The sequence below is a fragment of the Cydia pomonella genome, unplaced genomic scaffold (assembly GCF_033807575.1).
Source record: "Cydia pomonella isolate Wapato2018A unplaced genomic scaffold, ilCydPomo1 PGA_scaffold_161, whole genome shotgun sequence".
Classification (NCBI taxonomy): Eukaryota; Metazoa; Arthropoda; class Insecta; order Lepidoptera; family Tortricidae; genus Cydia; species Cydia pomonella.
The window spans coordinates 600,805-617,110 of NW_026907803.1; the positions used below are offsets into that span (position 1 = coordinate 600,805).

General features: G+C 33.1%; 3 protein-coding genes across 5 annotated transcripts in view; 1 reads left to right on the forward strand and 2 right to left on the reverse strand.

The window, feature by feature from the left end:
* Positions 1–6,212, reverse strand: part of LOC133533399 (uncharacterized) — a 42,333-nt gene extending 36,121 nt beyond the window's left edge. For 2 of the 3 annotated variants that reach the window (XM_061872369.1, XM_061872367.1), the window contains exon 1: positions 18–1,385. In XM_061872369.1, coding sequence (XP_061728353.1) covers positions 18–1,292 — 1,275 coding nt within the window. In that variant the 5' untranslated portion in view covers positions 1,293–1,385. Of the gene's footprint in view, positions 1–17; positions 1,386–5,997 lie in introns of those variants that run through there. The other variant, XM_061872370.1, reaches the window with a different exon arrangement.
* A 2,178-nt stretch (positions 6,213–8,390) lies between these two features.
* On the forward strand, positions 8,391–11,580 carry LOC133533400 (queuine tRNA-ribosyltransferase catalytic subunit-like). Its single transcript, XM_061872371.1, has 6 exons — positions 8,391–8,782; positions 9,375–9,672; positions 9,958–10,201; positions 10,438–10,606; positions 10,984–11,178; positions 11,402–11,580. The coding sequence occupies exons 1-6, from the start codon at positions 8,657–8,659 to the stop codon at positions 11,567–11,569; spliced, it is 1,200 nt and encodes a 399-aa protein (XP_061728355.1). The 5' UTR covers positions 8,391–8,656; the 3' UTR covers positions 11,570–11,580.
* LOC133533402 (coiled-coil domain-containing protein 25-like) lies at positions 11,570–16,236 on the reverse strand. The gene is made up of 4 exons (XM_061872373.1): positions 16,068–16,236; positions 15,847–15,938; positions 15,599–15,745; positions 11,570–11,910 (listed from the first exon to the last, which is right to left on the reverse strand). The coding sequence occupies exons 1-4, from the start codon at positions 16,138–16,140 to the stop codon at positions 11,599–11,601; spliced, it is 624 nt and encodes a 207-aa protein (XP_061728357.1). The 5' UTR covers positions 16,141–16,236; the 3' UTR covers positions 11,570–11,598.
* Positions 16,237–16,306: the final 70 nt, after the last annotated feature.

The following is a 16,306-nucleotide window of genomic DNA, read 5'->3' on the forward strand; positions in this document are numbered from 1 at the left end:
TTTAAGCGAATACTTACGTTTTTCCTTACCATCTCAATATATACACTTGATGTAACATTGTTTTTTGTTTCCTTTTTATTGATAGATTTAATTTCGTTCCAACACAATTTATAGGAGATTTCATTGCAAACATCAATAGGATAGTCTTTTATATCATCATCAATGGTTACAGGAGTAGCATCTTCACTATAAATACTAAATATGAGATCAGGCGTACAATCCATCCTTGCATTATTCCAGAAATGAATATGTTCATAGCTGTTAACATCATCATACGACATTAATCGGCCAAAATCATGGCAAAGACATACTTCTATTTCATTACAAATATTAGTGGTACTATCAGGCAGGTCTATAGACTGGGTAGATGTGTTAGATCCTTTAAAAGTGGACAAAGGAATATTTTTCCAGACCTGTCTACCCCTACGTTCATACGTTTTAGTAGGCAGGTAATTTTGAATATTTTCGATTATTCCTGAACCACCCGGTTTTTCAACACCTTGAATGGACGATTTCGAATAGGTTGTGTTTTTCTTATTACTCACTGCGTTGCCCCTAACCACTTTATTTCTTTCCATCACGTGATGTCTCTTTTTTAAGTCAGCAAATTCGCTTAAGTATTTAGCTATTTCTCTAATTTTGTCCTCATGAATAGCAGCTTTATTCATGTGGTGAAGTTCCAGTTTATTTATCTCTCGAGACCCGTTATCTTTACATTCATGAGGTGCATTCTCGCTATCTTTTTGTTCATTTCGGTTTTCAACAAGTTCGTTTTTTTCACAAACTTGCTTCTTATAATGCTTGAAATATACAATGGGACTTTTTGTAGATGTTTCTTGTAGATGTTTGTTTTCTTGAAGGGCATTATTTTTGTCCTGGTTGTGTTTACTTTTTAGTGAAGTTTCTATAGGATTGCTCGCTTTATTTTCGTCGGAGGTTTTCCGTGTTGATTTAGACCGCTGTTGACATTTACCTTCATTTTTAAGTAGATTGTTCGTAATTGATAGACGAAACGAAACCTGTCGATCATCCGTGAAAGAAATATTATTATCAGGGTTTTTTAAATCGGCCTCTCCATTTTGCAGTATACTCAGTAGTTCATCATTATTATTTTCTGATATGTTAGCAACTGTCCTACTCTCAAGTGCCTCCTGGCAAGTGTCCCTATCATTAGGCGCACTTTCACCTTGTAAACAAGCTTTAATTAGAGAGTATTGACTTCCAGACGAAGTTGGAATTTCATTTACAGCTTCAATAATATGCAACGTTGCATTATGTTTATCAAGAAACATTTCAGATTTATCTTCATTTGATATGGCCTTAGTAAAAATACCTTCATTATTTTTATGGTTTTCAAAGAAACTTGCGTTTACTTCAAAAGATTCTTTTACTGCATTATCACCATGCTCAGAACATGTATTTCTATGGGCACTATATTTTTCCCGCTCTATCAATAAATTACTTTCGACCACAAAATCAGTATGACACGGCACGACTATAGTATTATCAATTGTCACTTGGTCTTTTATAATCACTTCTTGTTTTTGTGTTTGTCGAGGGTTTACCTCATTTTGAGTGGTCATTATGAACTCAGATTCAGTTGCGTGCAAAAAATCGCACTGAGAAATTTTGTTCATATTCTGTAACATAACAAAATCTTCCTTGGAAAAGACATCTTCTTTTTTTAAATTCTGCTCAAACATTTCACATGCATTAAAACCAGCCATTTCAGCTAGTTCAATATTTCCAATTTCATTTGGTATTAAATCCACAATTAAATCGTCTTGTGGAACGCTATTTTTATTGTGACTTTTTATCGTAGTATTTATCGGAACATGAATAAATGTATTTTCTTTTGGTGAATATATATTTTTGAATTTGTAAAATTGGGATGGGTAAATTATTTCCTCTGAAATTATATTAATTTTGTTTTCATTGGATTTACTTAAATCATGTTTGACAGAACATCCAATATTACTGCTACTGCAATCCGAAGAATAGGCTTCATCAGCGTGATCATCGATAAGTGTTTGAATTTCGAGATCATGCGTTTTTATATTGGCATTAAAAATCTGATCACACTGTTTATTCTCCTGAGTAGTTGAGGAATTTGGACTCAATTTTTGTACGTTAGACAAAGAAACATGTTCTCTGTGTATGTCTTTGGACACTTCGTCAGCTTTTTCAATTATATGTTCATCAATTAAAAGTCCAGCACTAATTCCTGTGCTTTCTACTAAAACATTTCCAACTATCTCTATTTCTCCTTGGATAACGCTTGTATTGTTGGAAATAAAAGTTGGACTCAAAAAAACTGACTTTTTCATCAATTCTGCAGTTTCTATAATTGACGTTGATTTTATTTCTGAAGATGATTGGATGACAGAAGTGGGGACATGTGAATCGAAATCTTCTTTAAAGGATAATTTATTTTCACAGTGGACACTTTCTTTGAAACTTTCATTTAAATCTGCAAGTAATAACATAGAAATATTACTTTTAAGAAAGCATTTTCTTGAAAAATATCTAATAGGTTACCATTTACAAAAATATAAATTTATCCGAATTTGTTTGCAAGGTAATATTACTAACGGTAATGGTAAAACTTGCCTGTAATTTGAGAGTTGGATATACTTCCTGTTGGTGATCCATAGTTTCCTAAATTAATGCCCAACTTTTCCAATAGATTTGGAGGCAAGACAAATACTTCTGGAGATTCCTTTTTAGTTTTGGTTTTTGAGCCTTTGCGCGTTGTGACCTTTGTTTTATTCATTTTTATTTTATTTTACCCAATAACAAATCATGGGCTAAACTTACACTGCAAACTGAAAACCATTATAAAATATTAAAAATAATGGGAGAACCAACACATGATGTACCTAACAACGAATTATAGACTTGAATTTAACATTTAGTATTAGATAGTGATAGTAAGCAAGTAAATATTCTTTATTGTGCGCCATGCAGTTAGAATTACGCAGAACAAATTTGATTATGTTTATATTTACTCTACGATCAATAGGTACTTTAGGAGCTACAGGGTGTTTAAGTTAACAAAGTGACAAAAAAATAGACAATTAAAAAAAAAGGCGTTTTTTCGTAATTGGTCATCATAACTAATTTTTTTTGTTTAGAATAAGCAAGCTTAGTCACCTGCTGACCAAATATAAAAAAACCGGCCAAGAGCATGTCGGGCTATGCTTAGTGGAGGGTTCCGTAGTTACCCGTCCGTCAACATAGACTTTTTGCAAAAACTCAACAGCGGCTAAACCGATCAGGTTTGCTATAGTTTTCCTTCAAAGTCTTTACAAAGCTTTACTTTCATGATTTTTTTTCATATTTTTAGGACCCATGGTTCAGAAGTTAGGGAAGGTAGAGGGGGAAACATACTAATTTTTCTTTCGTTTACCCGCATTCGTTTTGTAAGACTTGGTACTTTCGAGAACTAGCACCTTAATATATACAAAAAGTACGTTCATATCTGCTATTAAGGTACCTTTTTTCAGATTTTTGCTCATATGTTGAATATTTTTACAAATAGTAGTATAATTACTTCGGACAAAAGATTTACCATAAAATTCCCTACAAATTTGGTTTTTTATTTTTACTCTACGATCAATACTTTAGGAGCTACAGGGTGTTTAAGTTAATAAAGAGACAAAAAATAGACAGTTTAATAAAACGTCGTTTTTTTCGTAATTTTTTTTTGTTTAGAATGAGCAAGCTTAGTCACCTGCTGACCAAATATAAAAAAAAACCAGCCAAGAGTATGTCGGGCCATGCTCAGTGTATGGTTCCATAGTTACCCGTCCGTCAACATAGTCCCGAACTTCTGAACCGTGGGTCCAAAAAATATGTAAAAAATTGTGAAAGTAAAGCTTAGTAAAGACTTTCAAGGAAAACTATAGCGAGCCTGTTCGGTTTAGCCATTGTTGAGTTTTTGCAAAAAGTCTATGTTACCCGTCCTTAACTACGGAAACGGAACCCTACACTGAGTCGATTATTGGCCGATTTTTTAATATTTGGTCAGCAGGTGACTAAGCTTGCTTATTCTAAACAAAAAAATTGAGTTATGATGAACAATTACGAAAAAACGACGTTTTCTTAAATCGTCTATTTTTTGTCTCTTGTAAAGTATTGATCGTAGAGTAAAAATAAAAATAACCAATGTCCGAAGGAATTATAATGCTATTTGTACAGATATTCAAAATATGAGCAAAAATCTGAAATAAGGTTCCTTCAAAATACTGTCAAAACCAGGGCCCATCGATTTCCATAAAGCCCCAACCCAAGGTATTTGGGAACACCTCTTTAGAAAATTATTACTCATTCTGTGTTAACAATTCCATAACAATTCAAACATGTGTAGTACATACAATGATGAAGAAAGATGCGTTTAATACATTAAAAATATGAAACATTTATTACTGATATAAAATATGGAGTAATTGATATTTTACTCCAAAAAATGAACTGACTAGTCCCAGTTTACTGTAATAAATAAAAACATAAAAAATATTGCTATAAAGAATATTAGTTACTGTGAAAATAAATAGTATACCCACACCAGGAGTTAATAATAATAAAAAAATCTGTGGTAGAATTAAATATAAATAAAGTTAACACATGAAATCTAATTAGATACCAATGTGATATTCAATTAGATTTTTAAACAAGGAAAATAGTAATATAGATGGGTGGAGCCACTTTTTCTTGCCACTTATTGCCATGGCTATGTCTCCTTGGTCACTCTGTGAAACAGTGATTGTATATCAATTCATTTTACCGAACATGCCCTTTCGTGATACCTAATATAATGCCCTTTCCATAATGAGCCATCTAGCAGGTTAGTGGGATTTGTTAAAAAAAATCCTAACAAACTATTCTATAGCTGTCCCCTGGCTGACAAAACAGAATAATGCCAAGAAATAGTTAGCATAACTAAATATACATGATGAAAAGTAAAAATAACTTTATCTATAAGTTCAAAACTATTTTTTTTATAAATAAATATTATAGTACATTATTACACAAATTGACTAAGCCCCACAGTAAGCTCAAGAAGGCTAGTGTTGTGAGTACACAGACAATGATATATATTCATTATTAATACTTAAATACATAGAAAACATCCAAGACTCAGGAACAAATAATCACACATCACACTAAGAAATGCCCTTACCAGGATTTGAACCCAGAACCATTGGCTTCATAGGCAGGGTCACTACCCACTAGACCAGAATGGTTGTCAAACTTTTTGATATTATTTTAACTTATGGTCATTTGTTTTTAACTCATTTTGGACATTTTTGAACTTAAGTATTATTAACTTAAATATTTGTAAGTAATGAAAAATAAAATTTAGTTTTATTTTTAAAATTTTATGAAATGAATGTTGGTAAGTGTAATTAAAATTAATTTAGGTATATAATAATTTATTATATTTGTAACAAAATGCATGCAAAGACATGTTAACATTTCTGACTCCACTATAAAAATGTGAAAAATTTACTTATGCATATTTTTGTGGCAACTGAAAAAACTTATGAAATACCTAAATATTTCAAAATTTTGTCAGCATAGGTACACACATTCATAACATAGTTCAGTATGTATCTAGATATATAGGTATATATAGCTTTTAGGAATTTTAACGTAGTTGTGACAGATTCAACTAAAATATAAAAATTATATATATTTTATACTTTCAGTTCAAGCTCAGTGTGTAATTTTAACTGTCTAAACAACTAACAGGCTCTAATTAAAATATAAGAAAAGAAAAACAAAAATACATTGTACGGATAGCCCTCGTCAGGATTCGAACCATGGTCCATGATCATCACAACTAAAATCACGTGGCCACTTTACAACTGAGCTAAAAAGAACAATGTCATTTCTACCGAAATTTTCAATACCTTTTGTAAAACATCCAAAATAAAGTTATAAAAATAGTAAAATAAGGATGTTATACCAAAAAATAAATCAATTGCGACTTACCTGAATTACAATCTTCCTGAATGATCGGAGAATCGCATAAAATGTTTACATTTTGAGAAATGTCCAATATCTGTAAATAAGTTAAAATAACTTCACAATATTTTAGTTATTCTGCGATATACTACGCTCTTAAATTAGTTATTTAAGAAAACCCAACATTTTCTGAACTTAGAATAGGTTAGGATATTTTTTTTAATTAGTCGGATTGTTATTTGACTTTTATCATACTGGATGCTGATTTTTTTGCCAGTACGCCCAGTACACATCATAATGCATGCACGTCATTAGATTTTTTTTTGTTGTTTGTAGATTATTAAAATTTTAACAGAACAAGATGATAAAGATAGATAAAGGATTATGATATGCTATAATTTATTGAAATCAAAGTGAATACTTTTTTTTATTTCATCTGGTCACTTTTTTATTTCATTTCATCACCAGTCTGGTGGAGACAAAGTATAAATCAGGCTGACGCAACTAAGAACAAAATAAGTTTTGTATGGAACTTGTTTCGCAAATCTTTGCCAACGAAGAAAAATAAAACGTCAGTGCCATTTATTCTGTCAAGTTTACATCAAGTCAACTGTCAGCCTAATTGTTTTGTTTGTTATGAATGCTTCAATGATTTGTTCGGGTATTTCGAGCAATTTCTTTATTATTTAGTTAAAATATCGAAAATAGTGAACCGTGATCAGAGTAAAGAGCGACTTTGTTACAATGCCACCGAGAAAACGGTTTACTAAGTGAAATATGTGGCAAGCGAGCCACTCGAGAAAATCACGAAAAAAGGAATTTTATGGCGAAATTTCCCTTGGATAAAGACCGGTACGTATTGCTTTAGATACTTTTGACCTTATTTTGGTGCAGCAGGCTTTAAACACATCGAAAATTTGATATTTTATATTATTTTTAGTTGTGAACTAGGGATGTACTAAGGCTATCGATAATTGTATGTTTATTTGTATATCAGTGTAAGTAATTAAATAAAATATGTGAAATTTCCTGAGAACTTCATGCAATATGACACAAAATTAATTCGTCGAAGATTTTCAGTGGAAAATTATCTATCATCTATGCATTAATGGTCATTATTTGATATATATTTTTTAATCTAGTAATTATTTAATATATTAATCTGAAATTTAAGTAAAGTAATCTCTCTTTTTGTGATCAATAAAAAATATTATACGACATTATTACACAAATTGACTTAATCCCATGGGAAGCTCAATAAGACATGTGTTGTGGGTACTAAGACAACGATATATACATATAAATACATAGAAAACACACATGACTCAGGAACAAATACGCATCACACAAATAAATGCCCGTACCAGGATTTGAACCTGGGACCATTGGCTTCATAGGCAGGGTTACTGCCCAGTAGGCCAGACCGGTTCTCATGATTAACAGACATATAAATAATAAAAAGTTAGAGCATTGATAAAGGGTTGTTGATAACTGGATGCCGAAAAACATGATTTATAGATGCATATTAGCGCTAAATAATCAGTTGATCATCTCATTAGCAAATGCTTGGAATATAAACTGTAGATAAAGTCATGTTTGTCCAAGGCTGTATGTTTTCAGATGCAGGCAGTGGGTCAAATTTGTTGGGAGCGAAGACCTGACGATACATCTTCCCATAGAAAAGTTACATTTATTGAAACATGTATGTGCAGAACATTTTGAAAATAAAGCTTTAAATAAAAAAAACACGACTTAAAAACTGTATTAATATAATTCGGGTCCACATTAAGCCCGACCAGATATTAGTCCACTCAAAGAACTATCCACTATATAACACACAACTTAAATGTGGACTCGATGCTATTTGATTTCGAGTACAAAATTTGTAGACAGGAGCCTATGTTTCAACCCTCCCCATTTTATCGATATCGATAAGAATCGCAAGCGTGTAGCGTACTACACTATTTAAATGGGTTATGTTGGTATTATGGTTCCTTGACAGTTCTTTGTCGTAGATTTTGGTAATGATTTGCGAAACAACCTGATTCCACTCGCTAGTATGGAAGTCCCGTCTCTTAAATAAAATAATAACAGTATTACATTTATGCTGGCCCCCACACTAGGCATAGCCTGTCCTGTGGTGGACATAATACGGTTTACAAGTAAAAAAAAAACGATACTACAATTGAAAATAATAATATACAATTATTATCATCATATAATATACAATTATATCAATCGAGACTATCTTCTTTGGAACGATTCCTACCGCCACATCGAAGTTAATCGAAGTATTGAAATCAAATTGAAATACGTTACTGCCTCTCGGTTGCTTAAACCAAGAGCAACAGAGAAGCAAATAGCGATTTTCGATTTTCAATGTAAGCGGTAAGCTCCTCCTTATCACTTCTCATTCATTTCTCAAACGTCAAACTGACATCCGCCAAAAGGACCATTCCCGTAATTAAACTGAATCCAACCGCATGCATTTTTGTGTGTTCTAAATAACTGTTAAAATTATACTTACTGAATACTTGAATAGTCATCTTTCGATTGTAATATTCTTAGATGGAGTAAAGATAAGTATCAAAAAAATAATACTATTGCACTAGACTAGCCTTAATAAAATTTATTATATCTTGCAGCAGGTCTTTTAAGTCACTTTGAAAACAATTTAATTTTTAATATGAGTTCTAAAGCCTTAGCTTTTACCGTTCAGGCAGAATGTACAGTTACAAAGGCTCGAGCAGGACTGATGGAGCTACCCCATTATAAAGTAAGAACTCCTGTCTTTATGCCGGTTGGAACACAGGTTAGTTGTATTAAAAATAAACTATTTGTGCTTTAATGACAATGGGAAAACGTAACCTGATGGAAGATAGTACTTTAAAAGTTCCGGAGGAGCTTACATTTTACAGTGTTGCAACAAGACAAACATAATATTAAATATTTGCAGCACTAACCAAATAATTCGGACGACCGCCCTTCTAATATATCGAATACCGAATAATCAAAAGGGGGTCAAAAATAATAAGATCAAACATAATATGTTACCACTGCGCTTTGAAGGGTTAACATTTATTTTATAGAAAAATAGCTCAATATTTATAATAATGAAATAGATAAGTGATAAGATAAAAACTACTAGATTGGACTTAATACTTATTATATGTTGTGTAAGTAAAACTGCTAGAGTCAGACCAAGCTAATTTGGCAGCGATTTTGATAGCACATCACACTATCAGTCAGTGTTATTTTAAATGTCAAACTAAGAAATTGTTGTGTTGTTACTTACCCCTTGCGCAGTCTGTGCTGTCTATCAAAATTGCTACCAACTTAGCTTGGTCTGACTCTACCATCATTGTTATTGTTATAACTTCATAAACAAATTTATTATTTTACAGGGAACAATGAAAGGTATATTGCCCGAACAGTTGGAAAGTTTAGATTGTGAAATAATATTAGGAAATACTTATCACCTGGGCAACCGCCCAGGTACAGAAGTGCTGAGCAAAGCCGGAGGCCTTCACAAGTTCATGGGCTGGAACAGAGCTCTGCTCACTGACTCTGGTGGATTTCAAATGGTATCTCTTCTAAAACTGGCTGAAATTACCGAAGAAGGTGTCAAGTTCAGATCACCATATGATAATTCAGAAATCATGTTGACCCCTGAGAAGTCTATTGAGATACAAAATTGTATAGGTATGCGCTTCTTGCTTCTTTTAATTTAACATGTTTGTAATGGAAGCTTGCTGTAGACCTTATATACAGGGCATGGACAATGAACATAATAGATATGATAGCTCTTATTAATGATTTTATCATCAATTACACCCAATATGTTTACCACCACACAAATTGTTACTTTTCGTTCATCTCTAAATAATTTCCTAGTTTCCCTTCACTCCAATTCTGAAATGTTTGCAATAAATAGAGGGTTGACAATATTAACATTAACATTCCTATAGCTTATATATACAATTTCAGGTGCAGATATTATAATGCAGTTGGATGATGTTGTCCAAACCACATTCAATGACTATGATAGAATCAAGGAGGCCACTGAAAGAACTAGTCGCTGGCTAGACCGGTGTCTAAAAGCCCATAAGAGGCCCACTGAACAAAATATTTTTCCCATTGTTCAGGGCTTGTTAAATGCGGAGTTGAGAGAAAAGAGTGCCAAAGAACATATGACTAAGGATGTCAATGGATTTGCTATTGGAGGACTTAGGTGAAAAAAAGTATAACTTTTAATGTGCATACCATTTTTTATACATATTCTAGTGTTCCAAATTCTAAAACAAAACAACTACTTCCGAGTCTCAAGAGAAAGAACTTTTTTTTCAAATTTTGTGTGTGAAGAAGTGTCAAAGTGGCAAAATATTTAGGATGTAAAAACTTGGGTACTTGTGCTGTTATTTTGTATAAATTTTATCTCTGATGGATTTACGTTGTGTTAACTTACAGTGGGGGTGAATCAAAAGATGATTTTTGGCCCATGGTTACCTTGAGTACCGACATCCTGGACAAAAATAGACCTCGTTATTTAATGGGAGTGGGAGTAGCTATAGACCTGGTGGTTTGTGTGGCCCTGGGTGTGGACATGTTTGATTGTGTGTACCCAACAAGAACTGCAGTAAGTTGATCCATTTAGCTACAGTTAATATATAGTATAAATAAATGTAATCAGTAATCAGTATATTTATTGCTTTCATCATAGGTTATACTATACAAGATGTTACATTTTATTTTGTTCAGCTATGAAACCCTGTAGGGCACTGCAATACAACTTAAAATGTAACTTAACTATGGCTTAAGGCTATCTCTTATAAGGATCATCTCTTATCAGGATATCTGTATTTATGATATAAGACTATAAATAAATATATTCTTTCAAAATGTTTTGCCACATTTTTAAGTAAAAAATACTACACACTAGGCTTCATGATGAATTAGCCATTATAAAATATATGTTCTGCAAGTAAGATAACTCAACTATTACATCAATTTCAGAGATTTGGTTGTGCACTTGTCAATAAAGGACAACTTAATCTTAAACAAAAACAGTATGAAACTGACTTGAATCCAATTGACAAGGATTGTACATGTTCAACATGCAAAAACTACACTAGAGCTTATCTGCACTGCATTGTCACTGTGGAGACAGTTGCTTGCCATTTACTGTCAGTGCATAATATTGCTTATCAGGTATGTAATAAAATTATATATTATGATATACATGGCTAGCATGTCTTGTTGGGACTCAGGTGAGAACAAATCAAGGCTGCTTGAAGTGAGACTGCGAAGTTGTGCTAGCCATACTGAGTTTGTGTTGTGCCATCATTGAATTTGTTAGCTAACATTTTAATTAGCTACTTTGCACAAGGCTTCTTTGTTAATCTAATCTTTGAATTTGTTTTTTCTTTTACAGATGCGTCTTATGAGAACCATGAGAGATTGCATACAAAAAGGAACTTTCCCAGAATTTGTAAAGCAGTTTGTAAAAGAAGCGTTCCCTGACGGAAACTACCCTACATGGGTGATTAATTCCCTTAATTCTGTTGGAATCGGCATAGATATTGATAAAAATAAAAATTAATTATTAAATTATATGATTTATTTTCCTTATCACATGAAATCATCAGAGTCATTGCCATCATAATTAGTACTCATGTTTTCTGGTTTCATAAGGGTTGAGTAGCTTCTAAGTTCTGCTTCTTCCTTTTTCTTTTTCTCCTCCTCCTTTTCTTTTTCTTTCTTTTCTCTTAGCAGTTTCTTTTTGTCTTCTCTCTCAGATCTATCCCTTTCTTCTCGTTCTTGTCTCAGGTCTGGAAAAGCTTCCTTCTTTGTTTTGTTAAGTCTATTTACAATTTCATTATGTCTTTTGGCCACTCTGACTTTTCTTACATCTTTATCTTTGTGGAATGCAACTTGGCCAGCCTGCAAGATAAGAAATAGTTTGATCTTCAGACTATAAAACCTTGTTTGACAATTTAGTAGGTATTTATAATAAAGGGTATAAAACTTAAAAACACACAGATAGGGTAAATCATCAATTACTGGCCACCGGTGAATTCTATTCTATTTGACGACCGGTCTGGCCTAGTGGGTAGTGACCCTTCTTATGAAGCCAATGGTCCCGGGTTCAAATCTTGGTAAGGGCATTTATTCGTGTGATCAGCATGGATATTAGTTCCTGAGTCATGGGTGTTTTCTATGTATTTAAGTATTTATATCGTTGTCTAAGTACCAGTAGCGGCGTGTGGAAATTCTGGCTAGGGCGGCTAGGCAACTCGGAACAAAAATAAAAACACCTTAACATTATATACTTTTTTTTCATGATAAATCATAAAAGTGAAGCGTGCGCTAAGTGTGTCCTTGGGCGCGACCTTTTGCAGTTAGTGTATAACCACCTTGTGAGAGTCAGAATGGCGGATGTACCTAAATAAAATTATACATGAAAACCATACCATATTTTGTACCTAATTTGTACTATTTAGTACCTCCTTTAAAAAAAATTGTACCTCACGGTACCTACTTAAGTTATCACCAAAAAACAGTACACCCGCCATCCTGACATTCAGAATGGCCGATGGCGGGATGGGACCGTGCGAAGTGCATGGTGGGGGTAAGTAAAGCGATCCCAGCGCATAAGGTGGTAAAAATTTGAACTAATTGCGGATAGCGTCTTTAACATTTCGTACAATTATATGGCTCGAAATGAAACTTTTGATTTACGATTACTCCTGAAATATTCATTTAAATTGTATGGTGTAAGAGACCATTGTAAGCTGTATGAAATGCTTAATATAACTAACGTATTTATTTTGATAATTGTTAATAATGTATCCATGTAAATAGCTTTGCAAATGCCACATATTACGTGATCTTTTTCTAGAAGTTACGAATATGTATAGTAAGTTATCCTTAAAAGATAGACATTTAACATCGCGGACTTTTTTGTAGACCTATGAATGAGAAACAACCCCACCATACATTGTGTTGTTATAGCTCAAACGGATTAGGCAGCGTTTTCGATGAAAGCTCCTAGCCAGCGTGATTTTTTCCGACAACATCGTTATATTTCAACAAATTTACACAAAACCTTAACAAGTTATATACTTAAGCCTTCCTCAAGAATCACTCTATTGATAGATGAAAGTCGTACGAAAATCCGTTCAGTAGTTTTTAGTTTTGGAGTAGTTTTATAAGATGTAGTGAATTGACGTTTTCCCCTAGACTTGCGGACACTAGGTTGCGTGACAGTCGTGCACGCTCTCATTATTGACAAATTCTATAAAAGCCAATTATTTGTACCTTCATATTCAATTATAATATGAGCCATTTTATTTGTGGTTTCCAAGTTGCCTAGCCGCCCTACTTTTACTTTTGCCATACTATTATACATACACAATATCACTGGTTTAGTAACTTTATATATAAATTTGTGCACAAAACTAAGTCAAATCACATGAAAAATTTAAAACTCTAATAATAACAACAAGCCTTATCATAACATTATTCCATTTTCACCCACGAATTCTAAAAGCTATTACTACAAACCTACAAACAGTACTTTCTTTGAAGAAACGTTCGTTATCAAATTATTAAACTTGAGACAACATAAGATTCTTGGATTTTGTATTTTGTTTTAAATTCATCTTTTTTTTAAAGGTTTTTACAAAATTTTGTTTTAATGATAGTACAATACTATACAATTTTACCCATTTATTCAATTCAATATTTCTGTATGGCAATATTAAGCAAAGGCCACTCGATTCATAATTGTCAAACATTACTCTCCAAGATAAATCTTACCTGTTTGTATTTAAGGTTTAAATTCAAATGAAGCAGCATGTAAATATAACTGCCGTTATCGCGGCCCTGGGCTATAACCGCGAAAATCGAAGTTCGTCAATTGCGGGCATTTTTCTCTGTCACTCTAATTATAGTTAGGGAGGCGAGGTAGCTAAATGGCGTAATTCAACGGCGCCGTCGAGACCTATCAAAATCGAAAGATAAAATAATTTCGAAAAGAAAAGCTCGTATGGTAAAAACCATTTTAGCGGTGGGTTTGGCGTGTACGGTTTTTCAAAAATGTAAAAAAAAAACAGTTACTTGGGCATTCTCGAGCGCGTCAGATATTCATACTACGTATGCCCCAAGTGCCTCTGATAACAACGGTTTACTAATCTGCCGGTTTGCGTGGTGGGGGTAGGAATATAAAGTACTCAAAAATGCAAAAAAAAAAATTACTCGAGCGCGTCAGATTTTCGGAAGGGGTGTTAAGTAGGCCCCAAGGAAGCTCCCTTAAAAAAAACTGACGATTTCGGCGTGACGATAAGTTACAATGAATTTTTGAAAATGCAAAAAAAAAAAGTTTTTTTGAAATACTCGAGCGCGTCAGATTTTCATAGGGGAGGTTTATCTCGGTATCCTGAAAGCATATTTTCTTAATCTGTCAAAAATGTTGGTGGGTTCTCTTAATCTGACCGAAAAAGGTTTTTTGGTTTCTTTTTTTCCTTTCTTTCTCCTTGATAAAACGGGGATTTTAAGAATGACAATAAAGCGATAGATGCAACCAACGTAAATGTAGATGAAATGTAGTACGAATTGTATTATTTATTGTATAAAAAAATGAAATGATATAAAAATATATTTCCGCGAAGCGCTCAGTCTGTATTACATGTTTATGGCAAATTCCTCTTTTTTGCTTCAATTCTTCACTTCGTTTTGCTTACGGTACGTCCAAAAAACAATTTGAAGATCAACAGGCTATTGAATAATATACATACATGAAACTGTACATGTTAATAATACTTTTGTATACAGATACGCGTAACTTTTTCCGAGTCCACGAAAATTGTCGAGAAGCTTTAGAAAAAATAAAAATTGAGATATAATAAAAGTCACATAATTTAATCATCGTTATTTCATATCAATTTTTTTAACACCCTCAGTTTTCGAGATATACTAAAAAAACCGGGAGTTTGAGTTTTTATGATGCTTCAAGTCAAAAAGTTTTAACTTTGGACAAAAATGTAAAGAGACCTTTTTTGTGTAAAATAAAATTACCTTTTTTGTTTATTTAAACTTTTTTTTTGTAAAATGTATCGTTCGCGACTTATATGCCGCAACGCGTTTTTCGGAAGACGAAATGGCTCCTCCACACTTCCGGTCATGCGGAAACCGGCAGATTTTGTATTTTTAGTAAGTTTTAGATTATATTCTTCAAAATAAAAAATAAAAAAATCGCGCTCGAGAATGCCGTTTTTTTTTTAGAAGTTCGCGACCATATAACTCGGCGGCGTCAAGGACTTATCGTCAGATTAGTTAAATTTAGTCTTAAAACACTAAAATCAACCCCCAATATCTTAATCTGACGCGCTCGAGTATTTCAGACTATCGTTTTTTTTTTACTAATCTGATCGTCTATCCTAGGCGCGCGTCACTACATATAGAGCTAAATACTTTACAAGGTTGTTCTATTAGGTCTAAGGTATCTCTCATATCTTAAACTGCCACGCTCGAGTATTACCGAAAATTCCCCTATTCGCCGCCCTAACAAAAAACTAAGAGTTAGTCTTTCAACTTTGGAGTTTGGAACATTTAGAACATAATACTTTACCTCCATAGCAGCGGTCTTTTTTAAATTTGACCACATGGTGTAGACGATATCTATATCATTCATCTTATTTCCCATTATAGAATTGGCCTTTACTAACTGACAAGCATCATCAAGAACTGAATTGGGTATATCATCTATGGTTTGACCCTAAAACAAAAAAAAGTAGATATCAAATTTGCAACTGGCCCACCTTTGGACGCTATGATGTATGATGCATCCTCACTATGTATTATGTTATTTGTACTTACAGGCTCTAAACGAAGGTAAACATGAGCAGATGATACTTTATCGACATGGAACCACACATCCTCAGGCCAGCCCCATTTAATTAAATCTTCGTCTGAAACGAAAGAGATAAGTTGATTTATCGATAAATTAGTACATGTAGAGTATGGCGATCAGTGTCTATTCTAGTGAAAAATATATAAGGGAAATATTGCGAAATTTAAGGAATAATATTTTTACATACTTTCATGCTTGTCAGCACCCATGAATAAGGTTACAGGCGGAGATACTACATTACTAGTAAAGTAGAAAACCATTTTTGATGTTTTCCTAGAAATAGCTTAATTTTATTTTATTTAAATAAATCCTTCCTAAATTTCCAACCGATACACAGCTGATTTGACATTGACAACTGAGCAAGCAAATGACAGTTGCCAAGTCATGTGTTGCCTCTGCAAAGAAATAAATAATGATTGTAACTTT